The following is a 22,076-nucleotide window of genomic DNA, read 5'->3' as shown; positions in this document are numbered from 1 at the left end:
AAGTGTATAAGTCCTGCTAAGATTTGCTTTCCCAAAATGCAGCACCTCGCATTTATCTGAATTAAACTCCATCTGCCACTTCTCAGCCCATTGGCCCATCTGGTCCAGATCCTGTTGTAATCTGAGGTAACCCTCTTCGCTGTCCACTACACCTCCAATTTTGGTGTCATCTGCAAACTAACTGTACTTCCTATGCTCGCATCCAAATCATTTACGTAAATGACAAGTAGAGTAGTCCCCTGGTGAGATTACACTGCAGTAATGTTTTGGTATCCTCACCAGAGGAAAAGATATGTTTTTCAGTGATGGAGTTTCTCGAGACCAGATTAATCCTTTGGATGGTGGAATTGTCCTATGAGGAGAAAATGGGGAACCCAGGCCTGCATTCTCCCAAGTTTCAAAGATTAACAGATGATCTAATTCTTACAGGGCATAATCAGGTGGACATAGTATGATGTTTGACCTGGCTGGTGAATCTATAACCAGGGGACTTAACATCAAAATAAGGAATAGATCATTTGAGGTGGAGATGAAGAAGAATGTCTTCAGTCAACAAGTAGTGAATCTATGGAATTCTCTGTCACAGAGGGCTATGGGGACTCAATCATTGATTGGGCTCAAGACAGAAATCAGCAGATGTCTGGAGACTAATAACACCAAGAGAGATTGAAATAGTTCATTTAAAAAAAAGTTGTATCTGATCAGGTATAATCTAAATGGCACAGCATGCTTGACAGTCTGAATGGTTTACTCCAGTTCCGGTGTTTGTTTGTTTTTTAAATAATTCAAAGTTGGCAGCTTTAAATTTCATTTTCATTTTCATTTTCTCTGTCACCTAACAGGGTAAAAACAAGGACTGCAGATGCTGGAAACCAGATTCTAGATTAGAGTGGTGCTGGAAAAGCACAGCAGTTCAGGCAGCATCCAAGGAGCAGGAAAATCGTGTTTCGGGCAAAAGCCCTTCATCAGGCTCTATTCTTGATGAAATAGAGCCTGATGAAGGGCTTTTGCCCGAAACGTCGATTTTCCTACTTCTCGGATGCTGCCTTAACTGCTGTGCTTTTCCAACATCACTCTAATCTAGAATCTAACAGCCAACAAGATTTCTAATTCGCTGTTGTGTTGTGACATAAACGTTATCTGAATCTTTTTGTGTGCACTATAAGCATAATTGCTGAATTTATTAAAGTCAGTAGAAAGCTTAAGTTCTCCGAAGGCAGCCTGGAGAAAGCTATCAAATGGTTTTCTGTGTGGAATCTCTCAGTTTGAATATCTTCAAGTACCAGTTTTGTTGATGCATTATTTAGTCCAAACATTTTAAAAAACAGGACAAAGACAAGAGTTCCTATTGCAATTCATGAATCCACAGCATGTAAATGTGTATAAATGTTTGAAAACATGCATTAATCAATTAGAGTTAAAAGCAGATAGTTATGCAGCCATTTATAGCATGAAAACATTCATAACCCCTAAGGTGAGCAGGGTAATTACACCAAACTTTAGGGGTGGGGGGGTGATGTTGAAGGGGTAGCCTCTGAAAGCCACCACCCACCCTTGGCACTCAAATTCTCACTTCGTCTGCCAGCTCTTCTCTCGCTGCAGGGGGGGGGTAGCATGTTAATCATCCCGAATCACACTCATGCCATTTACTTTGAAAAAGTGTACGTGTTGTCACAGTAATGCTCAAGCAGATATTGCTGCGACTCAGTGTGCATATTATGTAGGTGCTTAAATTTTATTTTTGTCTTTTTTTCCCCTCCATTTCTTTGATTATTAGACTGCACAACAGATATGTTTGAACATTAAAATGTACAGAATGTAAGGAGTTCTATGAATGAACAGATTTTAGACTTAATTCTTCATCATTTTTAAAAATAATCAATTTACTGATGAGTTAGATTATTTGTGAAATTTTTGTTGTAATAAAACTGAAATGAATAATGATTAGTAAGAAAGACAAATTGGTAAACTCTGTTCTTCAATATTCATTTGGATGCGAACATAAGAGGTACAGTTAGTAAGTTTGCAGATGACACCAAAATTGGAGGTGTAGTGGACAGCGAAGAGGGTTACCTTAGATTACAACAGGATCTGGACCAGATGGGCCAATGGGCTGAGAAGTGTTCCCTGGAGCGTCGGAGGCTGAGGGGTGACCTTATAGAGATTTACAAAATTATGAGGGGGGTGGATAGAATAAATAGGCAAAGTCTTTTCCCTGCAGTTTGGGAGTCCAGAACTAGAGGGCACAGGTTTAGGGTGAGAAGGGAAAGATATAAAAGAGACCTAAGGGGCAACTTTTTCATGCAGAGGGTGGTACGTGTATGGAATGAGCTGCCAGAGGATGTGGTGGAGGCTGGTACAATTGTAACATTTAAGAGGCATTTCGATGGGTATATGAATAGGAAGGGTTTGGAGGGATATGGGCCAAGTACTGGCAGGTGGGACTAGATTGGGTTGGGATATCTGGTCGGCATGGACGGGTTGGACCGAAGGGTCTGTTTCCATGCTGTACATCTCTATGACTCTAAGTGACTCCAATTTGCCTAAGAGCACTTTTGTCCCCAAGTTGGTATCTAATCATTTAGAAATTCAGGTTCTGTTACAAATTATAGATTGTCAGTGTATATTTAAAATAGAAATTTGAAAGCAGTGTAATATTTATATGAATGTTCTCAGGTTTTCTTTCATATCCTTTTCAAGAAAGTATGTGCTGACATGTTGCCTTCTTTGCAGCCGCATGCTGAATGTCCAATCACCAATAGAGTGAAAGTATTTCATGCAAGTAAATGTCAATCCTCACTCTGAATGAATCCATCGCACCCAGCTTTCAGTAACTATTAAAACGAGTTCAGAGAATGCTGGAGAAACTCAGCAATTCCAATGGCATCTATGGAGAAACATTGGCATTTCAAATCCAGTATAACTCTTCTACAGACTTCTGAAGATGCATCTCAGACACGAAATGTTAACTGTTTCTCTCTCCTCAGATGCTGACAGACCTACTGAATTTCTTCACCATTCTTTGTGTTTGCCTCACATTTTCAGCATCCACAGTATTTTGCTTTCATGGAATCTAATTCTAAAAACATGATCAATTTTATGAATCTTGGTGAAAAATATGATGCATTAAAAGTCATGGCAAAACTATATTACATTCAGGCACATCAACATTTCTAGGATTTATATTGCACCTTTAATATAATGAATAATGGGAATGGTGGAGTGAAAAATATGAGTATGTACAGATGCAGAGATCTCAGAGGCTTGTGGGGCTAGTGAAAGAACAGAACTAGGGAAGCATGAGGGCAGGGTGACACTTGAAAACATGTGTTTGAATTTTAAAGTAGAGATGCTGCTTTGGCCAACGCAAGTCAGAGAACACGGCGTGACAGGTACTTGGTGTCTTTACTATGGAGAACAGTTAAAACATGCCTCTTGTGCGGTCTAATAATCAAAGAAATGGGGGAGAAAAAAAAGACAAAAACAAAACTTAAACACCTACATAATAGGTACACTGAGTCGCAGCAACATCTGCTTGAGCATTACTGTGACAATAGGTACAATTTTTCAAAGCATTGGCATGAGTGTGATTAGGGATGATTAACATGCTACCCCCCATGCAGCGAGAGAAGAGCTGGCAGACAAAGTGAGGATTGCAGGGTGCCAAGGGTAGATAGCAGCTTTCAGAGGCTACCCCTTCAACATGCCCCCATCCCCAAATCTGTACCTTTATTGCCCCCAGATTTGGGCAACTGCAGACCCCACACCACCAAGGGACAGGGAGGTCTTGTTTGGGCAGCCGAGTTTCTTTTCTCAGCCAGCAAGGAGCCAGAGGTGGTAGCAAGTTGAGGGCCTTTAGTGGCCATTACGTGAGTGCCTTTATTGCTGGTGAATGTAAAATGTTGTCCATGGACCTCTCACTCAGCACTTAATTGCAGTGTCAACAAGAAAGGGGCAAATTTTTCTCCAAGACACCTGTTGCCACCACCAGGGAGAGGAAAATCATGCCCCGAATTCAATTCTTTAAACAACTCAAAGCCAAATCAACACATTACCCTGTTTGAACATTATTTTCTAAAATAAGATATTTACATATATATTTTAAAAGTTATTTCAAGCTGCACAGAAAAATGAGATTAGAATAACTATTAATGTAAATCAAATTTAACTGTCCACAAACATAATAACCTTTTGCAATTTGACTTTCCAGATAACTCTCATTGGCAAATGATCACAAGCTCTCCCTGAGCACTACCTACCTGAGAAGCTGATCAAACAATCTGTTCTCCATGTTCCCTGTTTCATCATACTCTTTTCAATTTAACTACAGAGTACGCCAACTTATCTTCACCACACAGATATGTTTCACAAGCTGTGCTCACTTAATCTTGTTTGAAATCATTATTATAGTGTTAAAACATCAACATGTTCTCTCACATTTTCCCTATTTAATGTGTTATAATATTGTATAATTTGGAGAAAGCTGGATCTGGTTTGAATAAGCTACAAGCCTGATTCAAATGTCATTTACATATTAGACTGTCATGCTGTTCCCACACATTATACGGACAAAATTACCATAGCTGAACAGATATTCACCATGGAAATTAAAAATAATTGACTGACAGACCAGCAGGAGTGGTAAAACATAGATTAGTTGCTATGGTGGAATTGAGTGACCATTTTTCAAAGAAGAAGTCTTGCGGGTATTCATCAACTATTCAAACCGTATCAATCATCTCTTTTCAAGGGCCATTGACTGAACATCCTGCATTAATTATTCTCAATCTTACATACAGCTTTCTACTGCAGCTTGTAACATTTCCTAAGAACAGATAACAATATCATTTGGAACAAATGTGATACAAATGTATAAATTTCCATTATTCCTGCAGCATAAGTCTAATGCTGGTTTACACTTGGTAATTGGCAGGTAAAAGTCAATCGGGAAAAGAATGGCATTCACCATTCAGTATACTGACAGTTTCTGCAGACATCTGGTGGATATTTGAGCATACGTTCTGTCATTGGGCATCTGAGCCAGGAAGCATCCTCTATGGTGGCATCTGTTACATCCATGAGCATGTCAGACAACAGTGAAGCAATTCTATTCATTAGACTGAAGAATCCTCAGAGAGATATGCAAACTCCTAATACATAGAACATTACAGCGCAGTTCAGGCCCTTCGGCCCTCGATGTTGCGCCGACCTGTCATACCAATCTGAAGCCCATCTAACCTACACTATTCCATGTACATCCATATGCTTGTCCAATGACGACTTAAATGCACTTAAAGTTGGCGAATCTATTACCATTGCAGGCAAAGCATTCCATACCCTTACTACTCTGAGTAAAGAAACTACCTCTGACATCTGTCCTATACCTATCACCCTCAATTTAAAACTATGCCCCCTCATGCTCACCATCACCATACTTGGATAAAGGGTGGACAAGGAGAGCCTATCTAACCCTCTGATTATCTTATATGTCTCTATTAAGTCACCTCTCAACTTTCTTCTCACGAAGAAAAACAGCCCCAAGTCCCTCAGCCTTTCCTCATAACACCTTCCTGCCATACCTAGTAAATCTCCTCTGCACCCTTTCCAAAGCTTCCACATCCTTTTTAGAATGCGGTGACCAGAACCGTACACAATACTGCAAGTGCGGCCGCACCAGAGTTCTGTACATGTGTAGCATAACCTCATGGTTCCGGAACTCGATCCCTCTATTAATAAAAGCTAAAACACTGTATGCCTTGTTAACAATCCTGTCAACTTGGGTGGCAACTTTCAAGGGTCTGTGTACCTGGACACCAAGATCTCTCTGCTGATCTACACTACCAAGAATCTTACCATTAGCCCAGTACTTTGCATTCCGGTTACTCCGACCAAAGTGAATCACCTCACACTTGTCCGCATTAAACTCCATTTGCCACCTCTCAGCCCAGCTCTGCAGCTTATCTATGTCTCTCTGTAACCTACAACACCCTTTGTCACTATCCACAACTCCACCGACCTTAGTGTCTGCAAATTTACTAACCCACCCTTCTATGCCCACATCCAGATAGTTTATAAAAATGACAAACAGCAGTGGACCCAACACTGACCCTTGCTGTACACCACTAGTAACTGGACTCCAGGATATACATTTCCCATCTACCACCACCCTCTGTCTTCTTTCAGCAAGTCAATTACTGATCCAAACTGCTATATCTCCCACAATCCCAGTAGGTGGTTTTGACAGGGTTAAAGTCAGACCTGCAATGTCTATATTAGGTAGTATAAATCAGGCATTATAAGATGGATTTAAATCACATACAGAACTCAAGATAAAGACTGAGGAAATAAATGGAATCATGGGAGAGAAAGACAGATAAAACATACAGAAGTAGTTTTGATGTGTCCAACACTATACAGGTGCAGCAGTAGCATAGCAGTAATGTCACAAGGCTAGTAATTCAGAACCCAAGGCTACTGAACCCCACCATAACCAATGGTGAGATTTGAATTCAGTAAAAACCTGGAATAAAAGCAAATTTAGTGCCACCTATGCAACCACTATCAATTGACATAAGAACACATCTGGTTCACTAATGCGCTTTAGAGACGGAACTCTGCAATCCTGATCTGGTTTGCATGTGACTCCAGGCCACAGCAATGCAGTTGACTCTTAATTGCCCTCTAGGCAATAAATGCTGGCATACCCAGTGATGCCCACTTCCCATGTATAAACTTTGTAAAATTTTATATTCTAGATCAGAGAGGTTGCTTGGCTACGATTGTAACTGATCATGCAATTAAAGATTCACATTCCAATGCACCAGTCCTTATTTTTTTCTGGCATTTGTGTGTAATGAATGAATAAACATAACAAGTCTCTTACATAGCCTCAATCAAAGTAAGCAATCAGTAAGATAAAACACAAACCAAGGAGGAACTCATAACTTCCAGCTTTCTGCATTTAAGATACTAATTATTTATCAATTCTCAAAGTAAAACGAGACAGCAGACTTCAGATAATTAGTAATGTGAAGCCATGCACAAAATGTTCAACATTTACTGGATATCCTTAAGAATGCAAAAAGTTTCAAAGTGGTGAGTCAAATGTTCAATTGGTTGTACTCCAGTTCAATTGGCAACGTTATCCTCTCAAATTTCTTTTAAACCATGTTCTAATAATTATCTTGTTCATGCAGCAAACAAAGTTAAAAATCAGAGCTTTCTCCTTGAATTGGAACCAGAGTCATCAGTGTTCAGGAGCACCTTTCCATCAAACTAATGCACGTCTGGTGATATCCCATTGACAATTCTAGATTCTGCAGTGAGCAGGTCATGAAAGACTGTTTATACAATTCAAATCTGTTTGGTTTCTTGCTAGTGAAAAAAAAACTATGTAGAGAGGTGGGTAGCGTCAGCATAAACAAATCTGCTTCATTTCAATGGTATGTTTTTTATTTAGAACAGCTGTTGATTGGGAATAAATCTGGTCTTGCAGCTGCTCTGTCAGTTCAGTATCCATGGAGGTCCAATACTCTGAGGGACTTACTTACAGTTATCTGCCTGTGATGTTGCCATTAGTTTTCAACTGATCTTTTGATTTGTAAACTTTAGTTCCTGTGTTTGTGAGACTTGAAGACAAACCCAACATTTCTTCATGTAAAGTAAACCAAATAAATGTAGCTTATTAACACATGCTGGATAACTTTTATTCATGTCAAGTAAAGCCAATAAATGAAATGTAATAGTTATACAGCCATTCTTTGTTAAAATTTTCAAGATTTTATAATTGGAATGGGCAAGAAGTAATGTGTCTTCGAAGCTGTGCAGAAATCCAGACTGTGATGGGGTTAGCACTGCGACCCAGGGACCTGGGTTCGATTCCATCCTGGGGTTACTGTCTGCGTGGAGTTTGCATATTCTCCCTGTATCTGCATGGGTTTTCTCTGGCTGCTCTGGTTTCCTCCTATAGTCCAAAGATGTCCAGGTTAGGTGTATTGGGAATGCTAAATTGCCCATAGTGTCCAGGGATAGGAAGGCTAGATAGATTAGTCATGGAAAATGCAAGGTTATAGGGATAGGGTAGGGAGTGGGTCTGTGCGGAATGCTATTTGCAGGGCCGCTGCGGACCCATTGAGCCGAATGGCCTGCTTCCGTTGTAGGGATTTTATGATGTACAGCGACAAATAGGATATGCACAACCTGTGTCCCCCCAGATGTGTGCAGGCACTGGCATTCATTAATACTAAAGGGATTAGACAGTGCAATAAAATAGGCCATGTACAGTAAAATTAGGCAGAACTTATAAAAATACAGCAAACTCTTTGCATGGGGGTATGGCTATCTAATCGTCTTAAGCATATTATCAACTCCAAACGAATGCACTATAGCCTAAATTACTGTGGGATTTTCTGAAAAAGTACTGCTTTCCAAAGTATTGAAAACACTGGAGAGAATGATGCGAGTATCATACAAATTCTATTATTTGATGCATAAGTTGTGCTACTGGTACAACCAAATCAACTAAATATGACCCTTTTGGATCTTAATTATGCACCACGCAAGAGATCCTTTGCCTTTAAAGCAAAGGACTTGGGATTCTAAAAATCTAAAATAAAAACAGAGAATGCTTTGCATTTCTGGTGGCATATGTGATTGGAGAAACTGATATATAACTCTCATATTTCTGGCACTTTCTGCTTTCATATTTTGAGCCATCTTTTTAAATTCATGAAAATAGCTTAAGTTTTCAAGCAAAAAACAACTTGTTGACTCACAACCTCTCTTACTTAAAAGCCATGGCAGCTGCACCTGGCCTGCAACCCAAAAGCATGAAGGATTTTTTGGTTTCTCATGGAAAAAGGGGTCTGTGGTAATGTTGTTCTATGGCATAATTCATGAATGGAGGCACAAGGTATGAAGTATAAATCCTGAAATTCTGGTGTGAATGGTCTGCCCCTGATACCACATCCTCCAGAAGGCCAATTTATCACAATCTTTATCAATAAATAAATAACAGTTTTCAAAATACCAAGAACTTAAGTGCAGACAACTGGAATCAGCCATTCAACTTCAGAGTTACCCACTATTGTATTATTATCTCAACCATGGCTTTGAACAGGAGGAGTTTTAATAAGTTCAATTGTCACATCTCCATCTTCTCACACAGTAAATTATTCTAAACATTTCTTATTCTTTGGATAAAGTAGCTTTTGCTGACGCCTGTTCTGAAATTATTTACTAATTTACACCTATGTGTTTCAAACCTATTTGATACAGATTAGTTTTATGTAAGGTGCTGCCAAAAGTAATTTAAAGTCAATAGCCACTCTTTCAAATATTGCACAATCTAGCATAACAAAGTAGGTGTACATGGATGCAAAATAATTTATTTCAGTGAGATATCTCTTACCTGAAGACATTCATATTAGCTGAGATGATAAAAAACATTTAAGGAATAAGGCATAGAACAACTATGTACTTCTTTTTACAGAAGAAAACATTCATTTATTTTAATAGTAAATGCTATTATCAGCACACACCTTAAATAGCCTATCCCTCACCACATGGTCCTGGGAAATGGTGCTACCAGTCAACATTTGTATCTGAAGACATTTATACTGGACACCTACTCCACTGAACGTGTTGCATATAAAAGAAGAAAAAAGAATGTTTGTGGTTGTCCATTACTAGTACAACTTCTGAGGCACAATCCTGTAACAACCTCTTTATTATTTTAAGAAGCATTGCAAAAGTGTGTGGAAATAAGAATATAGCCATGGATGAATTATGACACTTATTTAATCTGTTTTGTTTTAATTCACCAAATGTTAGAACTTTTTCAAACTAGTTGAAGAACTAAAATGCAAGGTAATGTAAGGATTACTCAACTAACATCGAGAAGGACAAAGGCGGTATGAGAACACCACCACAAGCCAAGTTCTCCTTCAAGCCAATCATTATTCTGACCTGGAAACATATCACTGTTGCTTCATATCACTGTCAAAATCTTTGATAACAGCAATGTGAGTCCACCTACAGCACATGAACTGCAGCAGTTCAAGAAGGCAGCTCACCACCACCTTTTCAAGGGCAATTAGGGATGTGCAATAAAGACTCTGACACCAATATCCCATGAATACGTGTCAAAGAAGGAGCCATAGTCCAGAAAGGACCACTGGCATCTCTCTCCACCAGAGGGATAACTGGTTATGTAAAGCTTCAGGGTAACCAGCCCACATGTGTAGGTGAAATGAGGAGGCAAGATTCTCTGAACTACCACAGTGGCTTGGGGATTGAACCTGCACCTTATTCCGCTTTATTCTACACCACACTCTAGTCTAGCAACTAAGGTAACTGACCCTCCAGAACCCTGATGTTGAAACGCGAATACAAAGTGCTGAACCAGTATAAGAAGTATTCAGAAACAAAAAATGAAATTGTTGGAAAAAGTCAGCAGGTCTGGCAGTATCTGTGGAGAGAAATCAGAGTTAACATTTCAGGTCCAACGACACTTCTTCAGAACTGAAGAAAGAAGAAGTGTTCATTTTCATTTAGTGCTTCATAAAAACAACAATTTTGTCTCAACATGCTAGATACAATACATGCAATGGGGTGGAACATCACACAAATCTAATGTGTAAAACTGTAGGAATTTCAAATATTTCTAATGTGGAATGATCTGTTGGTTTGGATTCAGTTTACTGGGAAAGGTCAACATCACAAAATTTTTTTTTGAGTCTTACAAATATTTGAAATGTCTTTTAATGTTACACTTTTCTAATAGAAAAGTTCATTTACTTAGTATCTTGTCATGTCCTCAGAAACATAAGAACTTACAAACAACGTTTCACAAACAGCAAATCAACAAAATGATCAAAAACTCTTTTTTCTAGTGCTAGTTGAAAAATAATATTGACCAGACACCAGGAGAACGATCTGTTCTGTTGTGGATAGAGATTTAGGACCTTTTACGTCAATTGAACAGACATAAAGGACATTGTTTAATGGTCTCAGCCAGAAGCCAGCTCCTTTCAGTTCTGCAACATTCTCTCAGTACTGGACTGAATTATCAGCATGGATTATTTGCTCAAGTCCTTTGAACGGCTTGAATCCACCATCTTTTGCTGGAAAATTAACCAAGCTGAGAATAGGACATGATATGTATCACTGACTAAACTGAACTAGATATTCTCTTGCTTTATTAAACTTTCCTAGATGAGGATGAAAATGGAAGTAACAGCAGAGCAAATTTCCAACTTTGATTTAAACAATATTAGGTACAAAATTGGAAAAGGAACAAAAACAGGTATTTATCAAACAGCATTCATATAATGGGCTGAATTATGTTCGGGGTCAAGATATTGTTGCAGTGATTTCCAGGTCCTGACGTCATGATGTGTTGCCAATAGATGTGGATTTTAATGACAGGTTAGTTAGTGGCCATAGCCCATGCTCACTGTCCAGCTAAAGATGTCACTCAGGCTCTCAGGGCTGAAGGGCCAACAGAGGCCCTCATACACAGAGCCTACCCCAGCCTCATCCTCTCAGCTGGGTGGTATACTGACACATCAGCCAGTGGTAGAAAATGGAGGGCCCACCTACCTGTGGCAATTGGTAATTTGGCCCAATAAGTCTAAAACACCACAGAATTGTAGCACTGATTGTCTGATAGCAGAAGAGATTTGCCAAACATTTTTTAAAATAGAAAATGAAAGAACTGTCAATACTGTAAATCAGAAACAAAAACAGAAGTTGCTGGAAAAGTTCGGGAGGTCGGTTTGGCAGCATCTGTGAAGAGAAATCAGAGTTAATGTTAACTCTGATTTCTCTTTAGAGATGCTGCCAGACCTGCTGAGCTTTTACAGCAACTTCTGCTTTTTATTCTTTAAAATAGTGTATCTTTACAGAGAAACATCAATACATCACACATGTAAAATATTAGAATCAAATATTGATTTGTATTTATCCAGTTGGAAAAATATTACCCTATAGCTCTTGTTAGATAAAAAAATAACAAAGTCTACATTTTTGTAGAACTACAACAATTTAATATCAAATTTAACATCAGGCCAAAAGACTTTCTCTTCCATTTGCCACATTAGGTATTTTGTGCGCACACAGTGACAGATGCATCTTGCTGGTAATTCATCTTTGAAAAGCCGAAAATCATGTTAAACGGAACTGTATAATGATGACTTGTAGTGTCATTATTTATTGACAAAAGATTTTGAAAATAAAATTTCGAAGCAGACATCTCAGAATCTATGAACCTTTCATTACTACAAATGCACTTACAGCATCTGCTAATAGAAAAACAAATGTCTAAAACAATGTGTTATCTGAATAGCTTTCATGAGGAAAAGCCTTTTCCATAGTTCTTTAAAGTTTGCGGTGTGTCATTGAAAATTAAACTTACTGATATTTGTTGTGTTACTTCAATAGCACTAAGAGTTCTGAGTTAATACAGCTTTTATTTTACAAACAATTTGAATAAAAAAAGTTTAATTCTTTCACAACTGCAATGAATATATAGCACATTAACAGGCCATTCAACCCAACCAGATTATGCTGCTGTTCACATGTCTCCTCCCATGCAGCAAACAATTAGGAAGGCAAATAGTATATTGCCTATTATTGTAAGAAGATTTGAATTCAGAAATTAGGATGTTTTCGAGCAGATTATACAGGCCTTACACCGGAATTTTCAAATGCAATCTTGGACTCCCCAAGAGTTTTGAAACTGAGAGAGTACAATGAACGTACACTATGCTGATACTGGGCTTGGAAGGAGTGTCGTATGGGGAGAGATTGGTTCAATGGAGCCTTTTTTCAATGAAGTACAGAAGGATGGGAGAGGATCTGATGAAGTGTATAAAATTCTAAAAGTGTTAGACCAGACCTGGGCATTTTACGGCCCGCGGGCCATATCCGGCCCTTTGGTCGTTCCTGTCCGGCCTCCATGAGGTCAAGCTTAAATTAGAACATAAATGAAAAAGTATTTACGCCATGCACGCAATACAACTGTGCTGCTTTTGTTTTGAAAACAATGCTTTTTTAATTTATGTATGGACGCATATGCACGTGTACGTGCATGTATGCGTGAACAGCTAAAAGCGATGCTTGCTGGCTAGCCCTCAAAATGTCAGCTCACGCCAAGACAATTTATGTCATATCCCACAAAATCGCCAGATACAATAAACCAGTTTCTGATGGAGAGTTCATTAAGGAGTGCTTCTTGGACTCTGCAGAACTAATATGCCCGGAGAAAAAGGAGGCATTTGAGAATGTGCCCCTCTCCCGACGCACTGTAATGAGAAAGATTGGGGACATTGCAAGAAGTCTGGAGCTTTAGATGCAGCACAGAGCGGTCAACTTTGGCTTTTTTTCCTTGTCTTTGGATGAGAGCGGCGACGTACATGACACAGCCCAGCAAGTTATCTTCATATGTGGGATAACTACAGACTTTATCTTCATACGTGGGATAACTACAGACTTTAAAATCATGGAGAAGCTGGCAGCCATGCAGTCAATGAAAGGAACAACAACTGGTAATGATTTGTTCACGAAGGTAAATGCAGGTTTGGACACGTTGGGACTAAAATGGGACAAGCTGGCAGGTGTGACAATGGATGGTTGTCTAAATCTAACAGGAAAAAATGTTGGTTTCTTAAAGAGAATGCAGGAATAAAATTGACAGAAATTGACCTTGAACAGAAATTGGTATTTTTGCATTGTATTATACATCAGGAAGTGTTGTGTAAGTCAGTGTGAAAAATTAACCATGTGGTTGATGTTGTAACTAAAATAGTTAACTTCATCAGGGCATTGAATCACAGGCAGTTTGTTGCACTTTTGGAGGAAAATGAGACTGAACATCGTGACATAGACTATCCCACAGCTGTGAGGTGGCTCAGCCTGGGCAAAATGCTGAAAAGTGTATGGGACCTGAGAGAAGAGATTCAAGATTTCTGTGTGAAGAAAGGGTGTATAATTCCACAGCTTTCAGATGCAGACTGGATTGCAGACCTTGGTTTTGCTGTTGATGTGACTGTACTTACGAAATGAATTAAATGTGAAACTGTAGTGCAAGGGCCTTTTTGTGCATGAAATGTACAACTTGGTGAAGGTTTTTATAAGAAAGTTGCAGCTTCTCTCAAGCCAAATGGAGGACAACATTCTCACCCACTTACCAACACTGAAGGAAGCCGCACCTTCAGCTGCTCACCTCCACAGGTACTCATCTATGTTAGAAGCACTGCATGGTGTAATTTCAAGGCGATTTCAAGACTTTAAAGCAGTTGAGGATGAAATGCACATGATTTTTTCCCCATTTACATGCAATGTGGAGAATGCACCTACTGATGTTCAGCTCAAACTCATTGACCTGCAGTCTGACACACTTCTGGCAGAGTACTTTAGGTCAGTCTCACTGCTTGATTTTTACTCTTCCCTCAAAGAGGAGAACTTTCCACATGAGGAGCATGCTCAGAGGATTCTAGTCCTCTTTAGATCTACCTATATATGTGTGAACAGACATTCTCAATGATGAAGTTCAACAAATCTAAATACAGATCCTCTATCACTGATGATCACCTCTCAGGTGTCCTTCACATATCCACCTCAGACATTCAACCAGGTTTCAGTGCACTTGTTCAAGCCCAAAACACACTGGATTTTTCTCACTAAACAAGTAAAATGAACTGAAAAACATCAAAAGCACTTATTGCTTTTCGTACAGAGTTGTTTGTAATACTGAACAATAATGAAAATCTTTTCATTATTGGTTTGTGAGATTAACATGTTAAAACTAAAATGAAATACTGAAATTATTGTTTTTACTGTTTATTTCTTCTATATTTGACCTACTCCACAATTTCATATCTTTATTGTAACAGAATATCCTTATTCTTTTGATTATAAGTTTCAGTGCAAAATTACATAATTTAGTACTTTTTACAATGGGAGAAAATTAATACTGAGCAGAATTAAGTTCAACTTATTGTTGGTTCGGCCCTCCAACACAACTCAGGTTTCTCATGTGGCCCCTTGGAAGAATTAATTGCCCACCCCTGGGTTAGACAGACTAGATGCAGAGAGGAAGCTTCCCCTGGAATCTAGAATCAGAGGGTCACAGTCTCAAGATACTGAGTAGGCCATTTCGCACTGAGACAAGGAAATATTTCTTAATTCAGAGGGTGGTTAACCAGAGGAATTCTCTACCACAGAAGACAGTGGATGCCTGGTCACGGAGTTTAGTCAAGGAAGAAAATCACTAAATGTTTAGATATTAAAAGTAAGAGAGTAAGTGGAAATCTGACATTGAGATAGAAGATCAGTCATGATCCTATCGAGTGGTGGAGCAGCTTGAAGGGTTAAATGGCCTGCTCCTGCAGCTACTTTCTATTCATTTGCTTCATTGTAGACTTTCGGTATATATTTTTATTCTCTTATACTTGTCTAATTTCCTTTTGAAAGCATCTAAGTCATTTTCCTCAGCCAGTTCCTGCGATATTAAGTTCCACTATTGATCCTCAATATTCAAAAGATATAAGTTAAAGAATACAGTTTATGGAAAAAAAATCATATTCATTATGAAAAATGTTTTAAATAGCTTCAACCTGAAAAGTTGATCACCAAACCTCAAATAAACTTGTAACAATTGAAAGATGAAGATATGAAGGGTCATTAGGATTGTCTGGAACAAGACTTCCTACATATTAGTTTTACTTACAATTTTTTTGTGCTCACATCAAGTGGAACCCTCATGGAAGGCCATCTACATGAAACATCAACCCGCTGTTTCTCTCTCCACAGATGTTGTTTGACATGTTTAATTTTCACAACATTTTCACATTTTTGTTTTAGACATTTTCAATATTTTCTCTTTGTGCTCTCTTCCCACCCCCTACCCGTACATTAAAAGGCTATGCGTCTACTGCACTTAACTTAGCCACATACATAAACAAGCACATATTACCAACTAAAAACGCATATGCATTATATTCTTCAAAACTGGAACAATGGTCTGATGAGAGTGATCTCAATAAAGATTATTTCTAACTAACTCATTTTGTAGAAACCTTACCATGCAATCATAGAGTAGATGAGGGTTTGACTAAGCAGTGATTTGTACTTTGATTCGATCTGCACTCCAGGTCCAGTGTTTCTACAAATCTTTCATTTTATATCTGATTATGGTTGGACCCCCTGACAAAACTGCAAGTTGTGTTACATTGTGATGTGGAAAAGAACTGTTGCTCATTCCCTATTTGGCACAAAAATAAATGGCCAACAAGGAAAATTAGGATAGTATTAGATCTAAGTAAGGGGTATGTAAATTGGCCAAATGCAACAGTCCTGGAGATTGACAGCAGTTCAGATATTATCAAAGGAAGACAAAGGGATTGATTGAGGGAAAAAAAAGTACGAGAGAAAGCTTGGAGAAGCAATGCAATCTGATTGTGAAACCCACTAAAGATTTGTGAAGAGAAAAAAGACAACTGTGCATCCCTTACAATCAAAAACCCGAGATGTTAGAATGGCAGACCAATTAAATACATATTTTGATTCAATCTTCACAAAGGAGGACAAAATAGTGTTCTGAAAAGGTTGGGGAATGCAGTGTTTAGGGACAATGAGGAACTGAAGGAAATCTGTATTAATAGGGAAATGGTGTTCCAGAAATTGATAGGATTAAAGCTCAATAAGACACAGGGCCTGGTAATCTATGTCCCAGAGCACTTAAGGAAGTCACTCTAGAAATACTGGATGCATTGGTGGTCAGAGTCATACAGGTCTATAGCACAGAGAAAGCCCTTTGGCCCGTCAATGAAACCTAACTATTCTATTCCCATTATCCAGCACTTGACCCATAACCAATTAGCCTGACATCAGTCATAGGGAAATACTAGAGTCCATTATAAAGGTTTTAACAGCAAACCACATGAAAAATAGTGACAGGATCGTTTATAGTCAGTGTGGACATATGAAAGGGAAGTTATGCTTGATAAATCTACTGGATCTTATTAGCAGACTTGATAAGTGGAATGGTTGAATTGGATTTTCTAAAGCCTTTTGAAACAGTCCCATATAGATGACTAGCATGTAAAATTAAAGCACATGGGATTGGGAATGATAAACCTACACGGATAGAGATCTGGTCTGCCGACAGGAAACAGAGGAGGAATAAATACATCTTTGCTCCTTCTGTGGCGGTGGGGTTCTGCAGGGATCTCTGCTTTGATCCCAGCTATTCTAATATATAGTAACGATTTAGATGAGGAAAATAAATATATCTCTCCAAGTTTGCAGATGGCACAATGCTGGGTGGGGGGAGAATGCAAAGATTTTCTGTCTGATTGAGCAAGTTTAGTGACTGGGCAAATGCATGATAGGTAAAGTGTTATGTGAATAAATGTAAGTTTATCCACTTTGGTAGCAAAAACAAGAAGAGAAACAATATTATGAATGGTAATAGATTGGGAAATGAGGAGGTGCAATGAGACCCGAGTTCGTGTATACAATTTGCTAAAAGCAAGCAAGCATGTGCAGCAAGTGGAGAAGAAGGCAAATACTGTGTTGGCCATCATAGTGCGAGGATTTCAGGACAGGAGCAAAGGCATTTTTCTACAACTGTACAGGGTCTTGGTGAAAGGACACTTGGAGTACTGTGAGCAGTTTTGGTCTCCTTATCTTTCAATGGGAGTGACTGCAGCAAAGATTTGCCAGACTGATTCCTCTGATAGCATGACTTACGTACGAACAGAAACTGGATCAGTTAGGTCTAGATTAGATTAGATTAGATTACTTAGTGTGGAAACAGGCCCTTTGGCCCAACAAGTTCACACCGACCCACCGAAGCGCAATCCACCCAGACCCATTCCCCTACATTTACCCCTTCACCTAAGACTACGGGCAATTTAACGTGGCCAATTCACCTAATCTGCACATTTTTGAATTGTGGGAAGAAACTGCAGCACCCGGAGGAAACCCACGCAGACATGGGGAGAATGTACAAACTCCACACAGAGAGTTGCCCGAGGCGGGAATTGAACCCGGGCCTCTCGCGCTGCGAGGCAGTGCTAACCACTGTGCCACCGTCTATATTCACAAAAACGTAGAAGAATGAGTGGGGGCAGGGGATCTCAGAAACCTAGAAAATTCAAACTCGAATGGGTAAATGTAGAATGTTCCCAAGGTTTGTTGGCACTTAATCTGTGAGGATCTTCCAAAGAGGCAGAATTAATCATTGACTGCCATATATGGCCTTGCTAATGCCTGAACTCATCACCCCTCTGACAATGTCACAGCAATCAGCATTTTTTTTAAAATCACGAGTATTCGGAATCAAGCGTCAGTTTAAGGATATGGGGTTGTTCATTTAAATCTGAGATAAGGAGATATTTCATCACCCAGTGAGAGTGGTGAGCCTGTGGAATCTTCTGTTAAAGGAAGCAGTTGCGGTCAAAACATTACCTGTGTTTAAGAAGGGGTTAGATACACTTCTTAGGGTTAAAAAGATCAAAGGGTACGAAAAGGGAGAGATTACTCAGTTAGATGATCAGACATGATCATACTAAACAGGAGCTGGCTTGAAGGGCTGAATGGCCTACTCCTGTTCCCATTTTCGATGTTCTACGTGATATAAAAATGACCTTGAAATTACACAGACTCTGTACATGTAGCATGCAATGGAAAAGAAGGCTATTTGAGAGGGTATATTTTGTGTTTTAGTACTCTCACTAAATAGAGAAAACATGTCTGAAGCAACCGTAAAGCAAGATCCATTTCACAAGTGCTCTAACTGTTTAGTTCAAGCATCAAAAATTCTACCATCTCACTGCCAACTGAAAACACCTTGCAGGGAATTGCTATAGGGAAGCACACAATGCAACTGAATGTAAATGTACTACAAGTCAATTCATCCTTTGAGATCAAATGTCTGAAAAGCTGGAAATCCATTAAATCTATGATGAAAGCAGGATTTTAAAAAATCTGCTTAGTTTGTTTGCACTTAATCTGTGAGGATCTTCTAAAGAGAACAGAGTTAATCATATACTGCCATACATGACCTTGCCAATGTCTAAACTCATCACCCCTCTGACAATGTCACAGCAATTAGCATTTTTTTAAAAAATCAAGAGTACTCTGTTCAATCTGGGGGGAAAATACAGCAAATGAAGGGAAATTTGGTGGGACTATATTAGTTCATTTCATGAACATACATTTATTCAGGAGGGAAAATTACTGCAGTAATGTATTAAACTTTGTCTGACTTCGGATTGAAATAGCTTCAGTGCACAGAAAATGCCAATCAAATATTGACATTAACTAATAATATCATTGGTGCTAAAGTGGTGGTACACTGATCATTTTTCTATGAAGTATGTTTAATCACATCAAGTTGACAGGACGAAAGACTTTTGTTGAAAGTACAGCTCATAAACTGAATTAATTTGGACATCTTTACAATTTATTTAGACCATACAAAATTAGCATAATTCAACATTTGTGGCACTGAACTCACACTTTAATTCAGCTGACATTATTTCTGAACAGCCTGGACAGCCCTAGGTTTAATGCCCCCATGTTATTTTTGCCTTCTCTACAAGAGGCAAGAATCCTCTCCACTCTATCAAATCCTTTAGACATTATTAACATTCCAAATAGATTACTCTTTAATATTCTATCATCAGAGGAATACAAGATTAATCTGGACATGCCCTCATATTTCAAGCTTGATTTTATTCTGAGCAGGCAGAAGGAAATGGATGGGCATGTATATAAAAGTAAATTTGTATTTGTTGGAGTTATTTTTCGACCACTGAATTAACCAGCAAACTAAATAGATTTTAACACTAAATGCTCAAGTAAAATTATGAACAATCACAATGTCAAGTTCCTTTCCATTGCAACCTAAATACTGCCTTTACAATTTTGTTTTCAAGCAATGAGCAATTCGCAAATGAGTGGTTCACTGTTATGTGGCAACTCATAAAATCACCAGCTTTTTTTGTATTTCCTTGGAAATGGCACTCTCTTAAATGCTGAACAAAAGATTGGTGCATTAAGGAACTGTTATAATTAAAAAAACAAAAGGCCCAAAAGAACCAGCGGCATCTGTGGAGAAACAAAGTTGACATTTCACTAACGTTGGCAGTGGCTGCCTGATCGATTAAGCATTTCCTATACTTCCTGCAGCTACTTTGGATTTCTAGCACCAACATTATTTTATTAGAAACAGCTCCTTCCTTTAACTAACAACTTAGACGATTAAAACTTTCAAGCTAACTAGTACCCTAAAAAATGTCACTCAGCAGTGGGACTTAAAACAAAACTCAAAGAACACAATTTCATTCAGTTTTAAAACGAAATCAATTCTGAGGAAGGGTCACCAGACCTGATAAATAACTGATGTCTCTGCACAGATGCTGCCAAACCTGCTGAGCTTTTCCAGCAACTTCTGTTTCGTTACAATCAATTATTTGTTCCTGAAGCAGTATGCTGACAACTTCCTCACTTAAAGCTTCGATAGTGAACTGCAAGTGCAAGAAATATTCATCATGCTGATGAGATATCAATGGACATTTAGGTTACACTTAGCAGAACTCAGCATCATAGAGCCGCTACAACAATGTTACACGTCTAATTCCAGAGGGCATTTAGCCCTTCAACTAACGTTTTTTTTTAAAAAAAGTACAGATTGTTTCAGAGTGCAAATTCGCCCCTTTTGTAGAATGCTACAGCTTGTGAAATGTGAATCAAGATTATGTTGTGCACGGTTACAAACACAGGCAAAAGAATTCACATATGCTGCTTCAGTTCACAGAAAGCAGGATTTTTTGCATTGTCGTACATTGGCATTGCACACACTTTACCTGCAATAATCCATGGTTGAACCTTGAGATCCCTAACGCATCAGACACACACCTCTCTTTTTTGAGCTGTGCTTTAAGTAACACTGCACGCAATTATGCAATCAAAATTATATATAAATTGCGATAAAAGACCAAGAAGGAAACGCCTGCGACCAGTAATGGGGAATAATCTGCGCTTGTTTAGAGAAAACGCAAACTTTATGACCTACTCTTGGCAAGAGAAACAGCCCGTAACTCAACTCGTTGCTTACAGAGTTTCTTACAGGTTAAAGTCCCCGGGAAAAGGCATGAAGCACTAGACAGGCACTCAACGTTAACTGATTTACTCCGATAGTCAGAACACTCGCCCCTGCTCTCCGGGTGAAAGAGAAAGAGGGTGACAGCGCAAAGTGACTTTAAGTCCCACGAACACAACAGTTCCCAGTGCCAAACATTCCTGCACTTGGGAATCTCGCTCCTCCCCACCTACTGCCCTTGCCTCCAGATCCCTTGTCCTGAAAAGTTCACTCAAGGAGGTGTCTCGGAAGCGGAGAGGCGGGAGCAGCAGCCAGCGCTTTCAAAGTTGTTCTCTCTTTCTCCCTGTGGCTCTTACCTTCCCTGGACAGGGACTCGCTGCCCAAACTTAAAAGGATCAGGAGGTGGACGGCGCCCGGCAGCAGGGAACACAACATGGTTCAGCGGCTTCCCTCTGGGCGATATTCCTTGTTGAGCACACACCAGCGCAGGCAGCAGTTAGCACTGAGTCTAGGCAGCCCAGCCCCTGTCTCTGGATCTGTACCTCCCTCTCCCTGTCTCTGTCTGCCTGTGTCAGCCTGAAGCTAGCACTTAGCCTGACGTCAATTCACTGGGAGGAGAGAGAGAATCCAGGTGAGACTGACACTCACTGGGTCCTACAGTCCTCTGGGCAGAGAGAACACCCTCCTCTGGTATGGCATCCCACGTACACACATCCACTGGATGAACGAGACTTAGCGGCCAGGCATCAGACATCCCTTGTTAACCCTTGTGTCACTTTAGGGCAGGGCGAGAGCTCAGAATAGCAGCGAGAATAATGAAAATAAGTCATGTTTGAAAATGATGGAATGGTGCGAACAAGTCTTTAATAGCCGAAAATTGAACTGAAGTTCAGAAGTTTTACCTTTGGGATTGCCTTTTCTTCCCAGCTGCTAAGATCTCACTCTTAATTCTTTTTTTAAAATA

The 22,076-nt window shown here is 39.3% G+C and overlaps 1 protein-coding gene across 2 annotated transcripts in view; it reads right to left on the bottom strand.

Moving 5' to 3' along the window:
• LOC122549920 (epidermal growth factor receptor-like) overlaps positions 1–21,721 on the bottom strand; it is a 271,066-nt gene extending 249,345 nt beyond the window's left edge. Inside the window, exon 1 of one of the 2 annotated variants that reach the window (XM_043690147.1) lies at positions 21,469–21,721. In XM_043690147.1, the coding sequence (XP_043546082.1) occupies positions 21,469–21,547 (79 nt within the window). In that variant the 5' untranslated portion in view covers positions 21,548–21,721. The remainder of the gene's footprint in view (positions 1–21,468) is intronic. The other variant, XM_043690148.1, reaches the window with a different exon arrangement.
• Positions 21,722–22,076: the final 355 nt, after the last annotated feature.

This window comes from Chiloscyllium plagiosum, chromosome 5 (genome assembly GCF_004010195.1).
Source record: "Chiloscyllium plagiosum isolate BGI_BamShark_2017 chromosome 5, ASM401019v2, whole genome shotgun sequence".
NCBI lineage: Eukaryota > Metazoa > Chordata > Chondrichthyes > Orectolobiformes > Hemiscylliidae > Chiloscyllium > Chiloscyllium plagiosum.
Note: the sequence above shows the minus strand (reverse complement) of the source record. Positions and strands in the feature narration are given on the sequence as shown.